The sequence below is a fragment of the Poecilia reticulata genome, linkage group LG11 (assembly GCF_000633615.1).
Source record: "Poecilia reticulata strain Guanapo linkage group LG11, Guppy_female_1.0+MT, whole genome shotgun sequence".
In the NCBI taxonomy this organism is placed as follows: Eukaryota; Metazoa; Chordata; class Actinopteri; order Cyprinodontiformes; family Poeciliidae; genus Poecilia; species Poecilia reticulata.
The window spans coordinates 22306641-22322289 of NC_024341.1; the positions used below are offsets into that span (position 1 = coordinate 22306641).

General features: G+C 37.0%; 2 protein-coding genes and 1 long non-coding RNA gene across 3 annotated transcripts in view; all 3 read right to left on the minus strand.

Moving 5' to 3' along the window:
- LOC103472757 (uncharacterized) overlaps positions 1 to 2874 on the minus strand; it is a 7491-nt gene extending 4617 nt beyond the window's left edge. The window contains exons 1-2 of the mRNA XM_008422590.1: positions 2779 to 2874; positions 24 to 199 (exon numbers count right to left, since the gene is read on the minus strand). Coding sequence (XP_008420812.1) covers positions 24 to 197 — 174 coding nt within the window. The 5' untranslated portion in view covers positions 198 to 199; positions 2779 to 2874. The remainder of the gene's footprint in view (positions 1 to 23; positions 200 to 2778) is intronic.
- A 3117-nt stretch (positions 2875 to 5991) lies between these two features.
- On the minus strand, positions 5992 to 7576 carry LOC103472758 (uncharacterized). Its single transcript, XR_534922.1, has 4 exons — positions 7486 to 7576; positions 7250 to 7385; positions 7000 to 7134; positions 5992 to 6200 (listed from the first exon to the last, which is right to left on the minus strand). It is a non-coding gene; the product is annotated as an uncharacterized LOC103472758 (long non-coding RNA).
- Positions 7577 to 13097: 5521 nt separating this feature from the next.
- Positions 13098 to 15649, minus strand: part of LOC103472759 (putative ferric-chelate reductase 1) — a 9957-nt gene continuing 7405 nt past the window's right edge. The window contains exons 3-8 of the mRNA XM_008422591.2: positions 15529 to 15649; positions 15217 to 15405; positions 15001 to 15096; positions 14745 to 14880; positions 14489 to 14641; positions 13098 to 13518 (exon numbers count right to left, since the gene is read on the minus strand). Coding sequence (XP_008420813.1) covers positions 13475 to 13518; positions 14489 to 14641; positions 14745 to 14880; positions 15001 to 15096; positions 15217 to 15405; positions 15529 to 15649 — 739 coding nt within the window. The 3' untranslated portion in view covers positions 13098 to 13474. The remainder of the gene's footprint in view (positions 13519 to 14488; positions 14642 to 14744; positions 14881 to 15000; positions 15097 to 15216; positions 15406 to 15528) is intronic.

Below are 15649 nucleotides of genomic sequence, written 5' to 3' on the forward strand. Positions count from 1 at the left end.
GTGGCTTTTGCTGTTGTTGTCACTTTGCTAGCTGGGGTTGTTGACATATTGGTGGGATTTGTTACCTTTATTCCTGCTGTTGTTATCATATTGCTAGCTGGTGTTGTCGTAATGTTTCGAGTCATCACAGCATAAGTGCCCACAAATCTCCCAGGCAGCGTCACCAACAGAACACAGAAGATAAGTCTTTTGTCCATGCCTACAGAAAATAGCAAAATAGACAGAATAATTCCTGAAGGGAAATGTTGATACACTTAGAGATGAGAACATAACTTTCAGAGTTTTCAATTCACCCAAATTTCCTCCAAAATATCATGAGTTTTTACTGCTAATTTAATCCTAACTTTAATATTTGTCAGTATCACTTAGTACTGAAAAAATGTTATTATTGATTTATTGAGTATGACTGTACTTGTGATTATATGCCTTACATACTGTACGTACAGTATATCCATGGTCCTTGTTATGTCTAGTGGTCAAAATGAATTTAGAAAAAGACAAAACGTCTTCCAGAGCATTTAATCTAGCGGTTGTCAACGTGGGCGGTACCGCCCCCCAGGGGGCGTTCAGAGGACGGCAGGGGGCGCTGGCGGACATTTTTACAAATGGGGGTCGCTGGGATGCCTTTGGGTGGCGTTTGGTTGAAGGTAAACTTTACACCTTAAATGCACAACAATACCAATTTAGACTTTGAGCAACTTGGTAAAACTGTATTGTGTAACATTAAATTATGCTTGGCTGCAACTGTATCGATGGCAGCTCTTCTTCTCTTCAGTGTTTGTTAGCTTCTGTTAGCTTCTTGGCGCAGCTCCGTTCTCCTGCTACTGGTAGCTAAAATCACGACACCCTCACTGTGTATCCCTCTGAAAAATGAACCCATTTAAATAAAGAAATAAAGAAATCCCTCCATAGGTGATACCACGATAGAGAGCGTTCATTTTATAGCGTTAACACGGTGCTGTAAGTGGTCCGGTATGAAACGGGGGTGATAGAACAAGACAGCACTTTTAAATTTCAATAACCAGAATGCCGAAATTGTTTCCATTGTTTTAAAAGGTTTATGTCAGTCTGCCTTTTCCCATCTATACGCTTCCCGACCGCCCTGCACCTTAGGGAGTTAAAAAAAAAAAAAAAAAAAAGACGCGCACATTGCACAAAACTCTGAAACAGGAGAAGCAGGACATAAAACGGAGCGACGAACTAGATGTGAATTATGGCATAAAAACAGAGAATCCATCGCTGAACAGTGAAAAAGTCATGATGTGCATTGAACCTGTCAAACCTGTTGATTAGGCGGTGCAGCAGGTGATGAGATTACTCATGGTGAGCGTCAAACGATAAAATAAATGTAGCAACAGGAAAGAAACTAAAGTGGACATAGCAATAAACCAGGAGAGGATAATACTAATCAAATGAAACTAAATGGAAATGAATGAAGAACAAAATGCAAAACTAAGAAACTAAAGTAAATACAAAGGAATAAACTGGTATGGCAAGACCTTNATCAAATGAAACTAAATGGAAATGAATGAAGAACAAAATGCAAAACTAAGAAACTAAAGTAAATACAAAGGAATAAACTGGTATGGCAAGACCTTTAGAGCAATAATTAATACTGAGACTGTATGGCAAGAATAAACAGACACTATTTCCAGATAAAAGGTAAAATAATATTGTTGAAGTGCCATGGGTTTGTTGAGACCATATCTAGTACTGAGAATAAATATATCTTACAGACCATAACAGTAAAGAACCTATCACTTATGTTTTTAAATAGATTTGATATATTTATTTCTTCAATATTATTTTTCATGTCAGTGTTAATGTCATGAGGCTGATGACTCCATGACACTTTCAATTTGACTCATTAGGATTTGATTAAGAACCAGATTTGTTCTTTGTAATTTCTGTCCAGTAAAACTATTAATCTATAAATCAATAGACAGGTCTTTATAAAGATATAATCCATGTTTCTGTCTCATATTTGTATGGCATTAAAAGGACCTGGAACTTTTCTTTTCCACTGAAAGCTCTGGTTTGAACAATAAATGCCATGTGGGTGAAGTTTTATGGATGATACTCTGATGTCCCATTCTCCTGAAGGCAGCACAGAGCTGCACCACCAGAAACTGACAAACACTGAACAACTTTCTGTTTGTGGAAGAATGTTTTACCCAAGTCAAAGAGTTTTAACACATTTCTATCAAATTTTATGTAAGCATATGGCAACCTCTTTACAACAGAGTACTGGGTCCATTGTAGATTGAAATTAATTTCACCTGTTTACATCCTATTTAGGAATTAGGATTAGGACTACACACCAGAAACACAAAGCAGCTGAAACCCAGGAACAAAGATGTACCAATTTACACAGACACATTTCTTTAACTTACCACTAAACCCTTGAAAGGGATTCTATCATTTTGCTGCTAAAGTCTGAATTAATGATAATAAAAAATATTTTTGCCTTACAAATGTACAACTTCATAACATCAAATAAATATTCATCATCAATAGGTGACACTAAATGCAACAAAGTAAAAAAAAAAGTTAATATTTGTTTTTTTTATCAAAAATAAATAATTTTGGTCATCCTTACTGACATAACAATAAAAGGTATGATGTAAGGTCATAGATGGAGAAAGAGAGAAGAAAATTATTTTCTCTTTAATTAGTGGTTTGAATTCCAATTGTAATTGAAGTATTGTTGAAGTACTGCAATTAGTCAAGTAAGGATAAACATTTCACAATGGAGAGTGTTTGTTTTTTTGTTTTTACCTGTGAATCTTCTTGTCGTCAATCTAATTGGTTGTTCCTCGGATGTCAAAGCTTCTTCCCCAAAATATGATCTGCAGGTGGACTGTTTCTGATAAGTTCTGCAAACTCCCAAAGACACCTGATTATAGAGTGTCACTATTTAAGTTTAGAAGGAGGAGTTAAAACAACTGAAACCAAAAGGGAAATATTTGGTCCACTGCTTAGGAGCATGATTAAATCTGTTCCTGTTCAGAATGGATTCAGAAGAATTTAGTTAAAAGTATGTAGTGTGCGTGTGTGTGTGTGCCGTGTACACATGCTTAGCTTTCCTGTTTAGGACCATTCCTGGCATACTGTGGGTAAAGTAAGTATTGAACACGTCACAATTTTTTTATAGTAAGCCTATATCTAAAGTTTTTATTGACATGAATTTTTCACCAAGTTTTGGCAATGACCCAAGAAACCTACACATAGAAAGAAAGTAAAACAAATTAGTTGAGAAATTAAGTTATGTGTAATAATGTAAAATAGCACCGGTGAAAAGTATTGAAGACTCTTTCTGATATTTAGTTAATACTTTGTGCACCTCCAAACTTCAGTGATGGGATGATGTACGGTGCATTTTGACCTCCAAACGTGTTTTGTGTTTTATGGCAGCCAAAGAGTTCAACTTTACTGTCATCTGACCAAACTATGTTCCAGGCTTGTCCAAATGTTGTGCAGCAAACTTTAAAGGAGCGTCAACATGCTTCTTCTTCAGAAATGGACACTAGCGTAGTGAATAGGGCCTAGGCAGGAAAGGCAAATGCTAAAGGCGGCAGCATTCCAGGGGTCGCCATAAAGTGGGGCAAGACAAAAAAATAAATGTTCATCTTTCAAATGTTTAGGTAATTATTTTGTCCCCATACATGTAGATCTGCACATAGTGCCAGATAGCTAAACAGGCATCCTGAACATTGTAAGAGTTAAATGATGACTCAGACGTGGAAGGAAAGTTGAGAGCTAATTTACTTATCTTTATCTTCTTTGATGTGCTTCTTGACAATATTTCCAGAACAAATTGTGAAACCGTAGAAAAACATAATGAACCAATTGTATTGTGCAGTTATTCTGCGTTGTACCTTTGTTGACTAAGCTGCATGAAGCTAAAGCAATAAAACATACTCAAAAATAGAATTGGGACACAAAATATACATCGATCCATAAAATATAAACCTACAAACAAAGCTTTGCAAAGTCCCAACACAGGTGGATGCAAATGTATATATCACTCAGTCTATATTTGTATCAGGGGCGGAGCTATGGGGGGGGGGCTCGGTGGGCGGCTGCCCCCCCGAGCCGGACGAGATGGGGGCCCGGATCTGGAGGTGCCAGGGAGGGAGGAATGGTTTCAAGTTGCTGTTACAACCCCACCCTAAAATCCCTATAGTAAAGTCTGGCACTGGGCTTTAACATAAAACACAAAGTAATCCGAACAGTTGATGAGTAACAAAAATATAATTTCTTTTACAATTCTGCTAAAACAAGTACAGGAGGGGAAAAAAACCACAGGGCAGCTTTAAGCTTCAGGGTCTCCAAGGCCAAAATAATAAACAAAACACCCCCTTATAACTATAAAAGAAGAACTAAAAGAAAATACAAAACCTAAACTTCCTTACTAACCAAAAAACAGGAGAAAACAGTTCACAACAAAAATGGCAGAGAACCCCTACCAGGTTCCACCTCTGAACAAAAGCACATCTTGGACAATTGTCCACACAGATGCTCAGTTCACGTCACACACACAGTCAGCTCTCAACAGAATCACAAGTCAAGGCCCAGGACAAACAGAGGGGGGTCTGGCATCTCCAGCTTGCTGCTTCTTAAAGGGTGGCTGACAAGCCCCAATACACTTCACCTGCAGCAATCAGGTAGAACTGAAACAGAAAACACAGAGCTCTCTCAGAAGGAGAGCCCCTAGAGGTCAGTGACCATAACAGGTGCTTAAATGTCTGATTATTGACGGAGAAAGTGCGCCCTCGCTTGTTGAGAAAGGTGTATTTAATGTTAAAGTTACCTTCCCAAATGGAATATATACTAGTCAGCCCCAATGGCTGTTTCACTCATGGTTTAGCCGAAACGCTTCCTGGGTAAAAATCAAAAGACAAACGCGGCACAACACGTGCACATGTGAAACACAAAAGTTTCAGTTTCGCCCCGCAAGTAACTTCCATGTCTAAAAGCCTTAAATTGTCTGATGTCCAAGGCAGAAAGAGAAGAGAAAGAAGGGAAAAGCTTGACAAAAGCAGAGGTACAGTAAAACTAATGTGATGAAATTGCCTGTTCGGTTAGTTACTTAGCCGGCTGTAATGTTTGACGAGCTAGCCAAACATGGAGCTAATCAGTAACCTAGCCATTTTTTCTTGATTGCTGCCAACTCAAACTACACATTCTATTACCCATTATGAGTTTTTTCTTGTGGTACACCTTGGTAATGATAGACTTCTTTATAAGCCAGGGGTTTCTGCCTGAAACAGCAGATATTAATTTGTACTGAGAAGGGGAATTACTTATCACATGGATTATTTGGGTTGTTACCAACAACTGGCGAAAATTTCATGTGAATAGCACCTCTGGAAATCTGTTTACTATTCAAAACTTATTTTATCCACCATATGTGGAGAAAGTGCAATACTAGAGACAGAATATAAAGGATGGGCAAAGTGTTTCTTTCAGAAATGCATCTTTATTAAACTTTTGTACATATATGTCAGACTTAAAGTCTTGATTAAAAATACATAGTAAAATATTTATAAATTTTACTTTCACCAACATATGGTACCTTAATTAGTATCTCCCTTGTATTGACATGTCCATACACATCAGCCAGTAAAGACTTCATAGTTCAAAAACAACTAACACCACCACCGTAACAGTACATAATAAAATAATATAGTGTAAAAAAGAAGTCAGATTGGAACATGCTACAACATGCACCAGTGAAACAGGCTTTAAAGATAATCAGACCATGAAACCCCAAAGCTGAAACCCCAAAGCTGAGATATGTTGGTAAAAATCACGCAAATGTACTTTTTAACTCTTAAAAATGTAGTTTTTTCCATCATGTGTAGCCCAGTAACATACATTTTATGTTTAATTCATACTACAGAGCAGAATTTCAACAGTACCATGGGTAAATAATTTTATGCAAATAAATGGCAGCATTTGACTTCTTTTCTCTTTTAGTTTCAGAAACACAAAGGGTTTAAATTTATAACAGACTTGATTTATTTTATTTTTGTTTGTTTCTTCAAATAATAATGAATGAGTACACAGTAAATCCTACCAAACTAAGAAAAACTGCAGAGGAGGCGATAGGAACGTTGCGGCTTTCTTCAAGCACGGTGGACATCAGTTGGTTCACTCTGCTGTGAAAGCCAGCAAACACATGGTGGCCAGCAGAACTGTAGGCGGATAACAAAGAAAAAATAAATACAATATATTATAAAAAAAAATTTATGTCAGGAACCAGCAGATTTAGAGAACAACTAATGAAAAATGTGTGCTGCATGTAGCCTTGAGAACATATTTTATGGAGGAGCTTTGACACTTGGAGAAATTGTCCAAGTGTCAAGTGTCTAGGCTTCCCTAGTTTATGAGACATTCAGTTTAAAATAGAAAAGTTGTTTTATTTACTGGTAAAGATAAAAAAAAAGCATGCTTTAATCCTTAAAGTTTTTCTTTAAAAAAAATGTAAATGATCATACCATATCCTTTTTTCTTAATGTCTTTGGCAAAAATAAGTAACTTGCAGCCATCCAGTAGACTCCTATGCTAGTTTAAGAGAAGATTGTGTCATTGTTCTCTATCATCTGTTAGTAAGTCGCATTTTAAGTCACCACCCTGCAACTGAATGGAATCGTGTTGGAGGGTCCAGCCGTTAACTACACCACTGGAAATGTATTTATTTACAACCATTTTTATTCAACCATGTAGTTTTATTCTAAGAAGAAAGGAAGAAAACATGTTTCAGAATATGGAATCACATAAAAAAGTTGTCAATTTTGAAAATCTATTACTTGTGTAGTTTATAAAAAAATGTAATGTGATAATAGTTATTATGCTTTTCTGTATGTGTATCAGCGTAGTAGATATCAACCCTCCCTTTTGACTGGTACTGCATTCGCACACACAACCCTACTTTGGTGTGGCATCAGACAATCATCAAGTCTATGTCACACAGCCTTAGATTCATTAGCTTACCTGGTAAGAATGAATGTGTGTGTGTGACCGGATAAACAAAGGAAGCGCTTTTGTCACTCAAATTGGCCTCAGGGTTTGACAGGTCTACAACAGTCATTTTAGCTTTGGATTCTGGCAGTCCCAGCTCCCCAGAACCTTAGTAAAGATGCAAAAACAAAAAGATTTCAGTAAGTGTTACTAATGATTTAGACAAATACGCTTCTTCTCTGAGCAACTGTGAAATTATGCAAGTGTTAAAGTGATTTCTTACTGAAATTGTAAGGTCCAGTAAAAATACCCATAGCGTAATTTGCTGCCCGCTGTTTTGTGTCTGGTAGAACGGCTGTAAATGTACACTGGATTTTACTTGAGTTGACGGATCCTTTCATGACGGTTACGTTCAGCGTCTGAAGAGAGAAACTGAATTAATTGAAAGTAAGACCATAATGTCGCAGATACTGATAAATATATCCCAACACCTACTAACCCTAGAAAAGCTTTACTCACATTTGTCACATTTGGTACAAGATTACTGAAGAAGCCAGTGAAGAAACGCACATGATTGTTGTGGTTTGCACAGATGTAGGCTATCTTACTGTCATTCTGTTGAAAAATATACCATTATATCATTTTTCATATTTCTCTTAAAAATCATACTATAATCTAGAATCATTAAAAAAATGCTCTACCAGATTTGTATCAGTTGACAGACCAGCAGCAATGTAGCCCTCTGTCTCTCCAGACAGCTCAAAGTTGTACGTTTGGTCACTTTGTTTCTTGGCAGAAAGGAAATGGCAATCTCCAGAGGCAGGATCACACTTAGAGGGTTTATCTACACAGTGCTTTGAGGAGCCACATTCCTTTTGAGAAATACTTTTCTGCATGGGTGAAAACATGCATTTTAAATATCACACCTTCATCAGATATCCAACAAATGTCATAACTGAATATTTTGTTTTCCTATTCAGATATTATTATTATTATTATTATTATTATTATTATTATTATTATTATTATTATTATTTATTTTACATCTCTTACCTCAATTGCAGGTATGATTCCTGATGCCGCTGTAGTTGTGATGTTAGACGATGTTATACTGGTATTTGGTGCTTGTGTTGCATTGCTATTTGTTGCATTGCTATTTGTTGCATTGCTATTTGTTGCATTGCTATTTGTTGCATTGCTATTAAATATGACTGTTGTATTTGTCTCAACATAAGTGGTGGCATTGCTGGCTAGTGCTGCTGTAGTTGCATTGCTAGCTCTTGTTACTGTGGTTGTATTGCTGACTGATGCGACTGTGGTTGCATTGCTGGTTAATGCTACTGTGGTTGCATTGCTGGTTAATGCTACTGTGGTTGCATTGCTGGTTGATGCTACTGTGGTTGCATTGCTGGTTGATGCTACTGTGGTTGCATTGCTGGTTGATGCTACTGTGGTTGTATTGCTGGCTGATGCTACTGTCACCAACAGAACAATGAGGATCACTCGTTTATCCATGCCTTCAGGAAAGAGTAAGGTAATTTAGTTAAGCAATGTAAGGTGAAACTTCAGTTAGATGTGAGATAAAGAGGATACAATTCTTGCTAGCATTCTCCTAATATATTTTCAATGTTACTGTTTTTTTTATTTATTGTTTTTATGAAATACTAAAACCGTTTGGGGAAAAAAAGATATTTATCTATGCCACTTCATACCCCTAAAGAACTAATCAGCAGTTAAGTAAAACTCTTTACATAAATATGTGTCTAACTATATTAGCTCTTTTATATGGTTGAAATAGTATTTCTTTGGAATTTAGTTGTGTTATAATATGAAAATAATTTTAAAATAGACAGTGATTGTTCTTGTGCCTACCTTAAAAAAAGATAATTCCTTGGACAGAATACCTCGTAAATGTTAGGTTTAATCTCTAGGCATAACTCTCAGGTGGATTGCTCCTGATGTCCTCTGATTCCCAGGGGAATATGTGACACTTGTTTACTCTATGTCACTATTGAGGACCTAGAGGGAGGGAGGAGACAGGACAGTTGACACCGAGGGGTATGAAAGAAACTGATATAGGTGTGGCAAGTTACTTAGTGAGTTTACTTTTCTAAAGTCCTCCCAAAACACACATTAAATTGTGCCAATGATTAGATCTAGGAAGTAAGTTTTTTTCCCACACTTTTGAAAAGTTTCTTAGCGTTTTATCTCACGAAGATCTACTCAGTCATCTTTAATTGATAACAAATGGACCAAACATATTCACTCACACGCACGCACGCACGCACACACACACACACACACACACACACGCACACACGCACACACACACCCACACCCACACACACACACACTAATGGTAGAAAGCTACAAAAAATAAAACATTGCCATTGAAAAATGAAACTGTGATAAAGAACTTATGATAATATTCTCATTTTACACTGCACTTTTTTTTCGGTGAGAAAAGTTTTCAGTGTTACTGCAAAGTATTTTCAGTCACGTTGTTATTGCAAGTTGTCAATGTTTGCAATGGTTAAACAAAACGCTCATTTGTGGATCTCCACTAATCCTGTACATCCACCTTACCTTCCAGAGAAATGTCCACAGTCAGCACAAGCCTTTAGACCGACATCGAAAAGCGGAAAACGGGAGGTTCATGAGAGAGTCTTCTGTTAACCACATCCTCCAAAGCGAAAACAGTGACAGCTTGCAGTAACAGTGCAACTAAAATAACTGCAGTGGCACTGAAAGTTTGTCTCATTAAAAAATAAGTGCCATGCAAGACAAGTATTGTCACGATTATTTTTCAATGCCAAATCCTTTTTTGTATGTCAGTGTAAAGGCTTGGACATACTCGGGTGTATTAGTTGTACTCTTTGAGCCACCTGGACTCATACCACTTACTGTCTGTGAACATTCCTCGTGAGATACCTTCATTTCCCACAATCCATATGGATACTAGCAAGTCTGATGAGCTAGTTGGGTGCATAGTCCAATTTCTTCACTATCAGGGTAGCCACCACACAACTGTCACACTTAAAGTGCCGACTGTGCTCGCCACTTTGTGCCAACTCTCAACCTTATCAGCTTAAGGTTGCATACAATTATAGGATTGTGTATACAGAAAAACCTTCTTTCCCCATTGTGAATTTAGATAATCAGATTTGTGCGAGTAATCCTACTCACTCTGCTACCGCAGATTTGCACACTTCTTGACATCACTCTCCCCTGCTACCAGTCTACAGAGGATTCCCCTCTATGTGGTTCTGTGGGTAAAACAATCGCCGATAAAAGGACACAATCCATTCCTCTACTTTTACATCGCAGAGAATTAAAGTCAACTGAAGTCAAAATCTCTGAAGAGGATCAACCTAGAGACCACCTTTATCTAGTTTAACTTCAATCCCTGATTACGCAGTACTTCCTGTTTACTCTGTCTGTCACTCACTGATGGTGGCGATTTTGGCAATGCTGGTACGAGTTCGTCCCATAGTGGGTGGGTTGCTGGTTTGAACTCCACTATCCGTCTCTGTTGTTGTGTCCTTGGGCAAAACATTTCACTCACCTTGCCTGCTGGTGGTGGTCAGAGGGCCTGGTAATGCAGATGCATGGCAGCCTTGCCTATATCAGTCTGCCACAGGGCAGCTTTGGCTACTATTCAGAGGCTTGCCACCATCAGGGTATGAACATGTTTCTTAATGGATGAATGACTGAATGTAGTGAGAAGTAGGGCTGTTGTAAACTAATATTTTAGTAATCAAGTAATCTATCGATCATTCTTACAATTAATCGAGTAATGGGAAAAAAATAAAAATAAAATATTGGTAAATCTGACATAACACTAGTGTTACTATTGGATATCAATTTCAGTCCAATTTTTCATATTTTAACATCCCTAACAGTTACTTTTCTGTAGTTTAGAAAATTAACCTGTTAACAATAGCTCACTATCTAACTTAACCTGAAGAAAAGTTATACAAAAATATGAAATTATATACAATAATAAAAAGGCAGGCTCATACGCTTATAAAAATGTCTGTACTCCAGCTTTTAGTTTATGTATTCATCTTCAGTTTAATAGACAAACTCTCACTTTGCCCAGCCAGTTATAGCATTTGTGTTCATGTTAGCGACAGGATTTGTCACCTTTGTTCATCACACTCAGAAACTCATATACCGGCAGTTACGCACCGCCGCGATGCGCTCCGTCACCCGTTTGTTTAGACCGGGATGGTATGAAATTTATTGTGTGTTTTAAAGCTACACTACACTATAAGTATCAACTACTCAGCCGCCCGCCGTGTTGACTCTATCTGCTTACCTGTATAAATACTCCTGCAGCGCTCTTCCCACCTTTCGCTTTGAACCAGCAGCTTTCGTCAACAACTCATAGGCGGAAGTGAGTACACTGTGCAAGGCAAATAATGTCCCGGTGCGCTAAACAATAAAACATAATTTAACAAAGCTTCGAGGCAGATAAATTTTCCTCAAGGAATTTTAATAATCGAGGTAGTTTTATCATGAACACGTTGCTGTTGCTTCAAATGTATTCTATTTTGCAATAATACCAATGATAGTTTACCATGGATTGTTCACAGGAAGTTGCCCTCTGCAATTTTTTTGCATCATGCAGAAGTTACTGCAGAATTTACTGCGCAGGCAAAAAAGAGAACTGTTAACATCCGACTGAATTGTTTGGATGGATCAGCATCCAAGAGTAGAGGGCAAGTGCACTGTTTAGTAATTCCTTTCACTCATAAGAGACACCTGTAACCTGACATGGATTGGATGATATGCCAGGCCAAGTGTAAATATGTCCCGTTGTCCAAGGTATCATGTAAAAATTCAACAGAAGTGGAAAATGTTTAAAGAAAGTGCACTGTTAAAAACAGAATAAAACTGTTGGACCAAGTGATTCCTTAAGAAGCACAGTGAGAACAGGGACAAAATGGGTTTTAATTTTCCCATATATTTTTTTTAATTATTTCTCAACCTTATGTCTGCAAATATGACAAATAATGTTTTGGAAAAGTAAAGATGCTAAGGTGTAGGCTCCCAGTGGCAACATTTTTTTAAAAATTAGATTTTTAATCGACCTGACCCAGAACTTTGTCATCACCATCTGACAAAAATAAATATAAAATGATTTTTAAAATATCCTATTAGTGATATTTTTACTAATTTTACAGACAGATGCTTCTCAAGAAACAAAATAATTATTTAAAACAAAAAACAAAAAAACAACAAAAAGTCAATTTGACGGAGTTGACACAGAACTGAAGGTGGTGACAAACTAGTGAGTAAAATGAAAAACTTGATACATGTGAAGTAACGCAATTTATGTAAAATACATTAAAATGAATAAATTGCACATTTAAGTGAGATTTGACAACAATTTCACTGAAAGAGTTAAAAAAACTCTGATGGAGTTCACAAAATGCCAAACTATCTCAATTTATATGATGTTATTCTGAAGGAGGCCATAGTGTAACTCATCAGGTCCATGAAATCTTTACATTTTACCAAAATGAAGCTTTTATTTCTCAAAAGTTCATCAAAGTTTAGTAAATTCTCAATTAGGGTGTTTACACATCATAGTTGTGACAAACAACTTAGGAATAAAAAGAAGAAAAAACTAAAGAATAACTTAAGCTAGCCAGCGCTAACTAGCCCTCTTAGCAAAGGAAGAGAAGGAAAGTGGTCACCGGGTCCTCAGAAATTCTGGTGCCCCCCAATAATGCCTGATTTTTTTACATTCATTTCATTTTTGACGGTGTTGACAAAAACTAGGGACAAATTTCAATGGAGTTGGAAAATGTATAAAAAAGATTTTTAATTCAATTTATTGATACTTTTATAATTATTTATATGACTACTTATACTTAATTGTCATAATATATAATTTTAGTATTTCTTTATTTGTTTTAAGCTATTATAATGTATTGAGTTCTGCTCCTGGACAAGGGCTTTTACAGGCATCATCCACCGACTACAATGTTTAAAATAAAAAAAATATTCAGCAAATACCTGGAAAATATAAATTTTTGTGCTCACATGACCCAGGTAAGTTTAGTCAGATATTTGAAAAAATTATATTTTGTGTATATTTTATTCAAATTTTGTGCTTTATCCATAGGACCTGTTTTGTCCCTATTCTCAAGAATCACTGATTTATTTAAATTTTGTGCAAATAAATTACCTTCACCAAATGTTGGTACCACATTTAACATTCGTTTGTATCAACATGCCCATTCACATCAGCCAGTAAAGACTTCATAATTTAAGAATAACACCACAATTACAACAAAGAATACAATTACATAAAGTCAAAAGAAGTCAGATTAGAAATTTTCAACATGCACCAGTACAATGGGCTTCAAAGGTAACCAGAACTTTGAACCCAAAAGCTGTTAGGAATGATGAGATATGCTGGTAAAAATCTTGCCAACTTGCTGGACTCTTGAAAAAGTCTGTTTTTTTTCTTGTGTAGTGGTGGAGGTCAGTTGCTTCATACTGCTGTGAAAGCCAGCATTGACACGGTGACCAGCAGAACTACAGAGGAGAAGACAAAAAAAAATATAGACATACATTTTTTTTATATTTTTTACATCAATAGCTAGCAGGTTTAGAAAACTACTAAAAAATATGTCCTGCACAGAGCCTTGGAAACAAAACTCATCGAGGGGATTTGACACCTTGACATATAGTCACTAGAAATAATTAGGTCACTCTATTCCTTTTATAATGGTCTTAGGTGAGATGCTTCTTGTAACCATCCACCGGTCTCTGACATCAGTCTGAGGGAAGTTTGCCTTCTCTATCAGCTGTGAGATGTTTAAAGAGGCTCTATTGTCTTCAGCCCAATTCAAGTCACCAACCTGCAGCTTAATGAGATCACGTTGCAGGGTCCAGTTCTGCTTCATCAATTAGTTATACTCCTGGCAGACATAGATTAAAACAATTTTTTCCACTAAGTAGTTTGTCTCCAATAAGAAATGTGGCAAGCATCTTTCAGAATATGGACTCATGTAAAACGGTGTCCATGTTCTGTTTTTATGTCCATTTTAGTTTCAACTAACTTTTTATTAGGTAATAAGTGCAGTAGAATTAATTATTTAATATCTTTTTAAGTGAGATATTGTTTTTGTCTGGAGAATTGCACATACATTTATTTGTCCAATGTTGCAGTGACAATAAAAATTCTATTCTGTCGACAAAACATATCAATCTGCCTAGTTCATACAATGGTAAGTCAACAGGACTATTTCCATTTTTTTCCATGTCACCACAGGCATTTTGCCAGTTCACCTTAGTTCACGAACATTGAGGTCTTTGAGTTTGGAGAGCCTCTTCCTCATCACCCTAATTTTTAGCTCTGTCTTTATTTCTCTGATTGATTTAAGTCAGGCATCTGGCTGAACCTCTGCAAACTTTTAGAAGTCCCATATCAAACTATAGACAACCTTACTTTGATGTGTCATCTGACACATCAAAGCCCTACTTTCCACTGCCATTAGCTTACCTGGCAAGAATGACTGTGTGTGTGTGACCGGGTAAGCAGACGAAGTGCTGTTAGTGCTGTTGCTCAGCAAATTGGTGGCGTTGGCGGTCGGGTCGGAGAGGCTTAYGACAGGCGTTAGTATTCTGAGGCTTGCTGTTCCTGGCTGCCCAGAACCTAAGAAAATATGGAAGAAGATTTCTAACTTTAATACCAATGATTTACCAAATACTCTCTGAGCGACAGGAAAATTGTTCAAGTGCTGAGAGTGATTCCTTACTGGCATTGTAAGGTCCAGTTGTAATAGACAAAGCATAATCTGCTGCTCGTGTAATTGTGTCAGGTAGAACAGCTGAAAATGTACACTGGATTTTGCCTGAGTTGACCGATCCCCGCTCATTGCTTGAGTCCAGCGTCTGAAGAGAGAAACAGTTTAATTAACTGAAAGTAAAACATTGATGTCCATGCAAACATTGTGTCGCACAAATTGATAAATATATCCCTACATCTACTAATCATAAAAAAACTTAACTCACCCCTGTGAGATTTAAAACCAGATTATTGATGAAGCCAGTGAAGAAACGGACAGCACCATTATGGTTAGCGCAGACGTAGGCTCTGAAACTGGTAGTCTGTTGAAAAACATAACATTATTTTATTTTCCATCTTTTCAAACTATAATGGTGCTCTGGCTTGGATTTCTTAACATTTTAATATGAAAATGAAAAATGAAAATGAAAAAAATGCACTACCTGAATTGCAGCATTTGACACACCAGCAGCAATGTAGCCTGTTGTCTGTCCTGAGAGCTCAAAGTCGTACTTTTGGCCACTTTGTTGCTTGGCAGAAAGGAAATAGCAGTCTCCAGAAGCGGGATTGCACTCTTTGGGTTCAGCTGMACAGAGCTTGGAGGAGCCACATTCTTGTCGAGAAATACTAGCCTACAACGGTTAAAACATACATTTTAAATATTGCACTGTAATAATTTTACAATAAACCTAATTGTCGACTTTTTATTTTGTTTTTTTGGGAGTCTCTTAATATTATTTTTTTCTGTTTCTTACCACTGCCGGGAGTGTGTTTGGTGCTGCCGTGGTTGCATTGCTGGCTGATGTGACTGTGGTTGCATTGTTAGCTGATGCTACTGTGGTTGCATTGTTAGCTCTTGCTACTGTGGTTGCATTG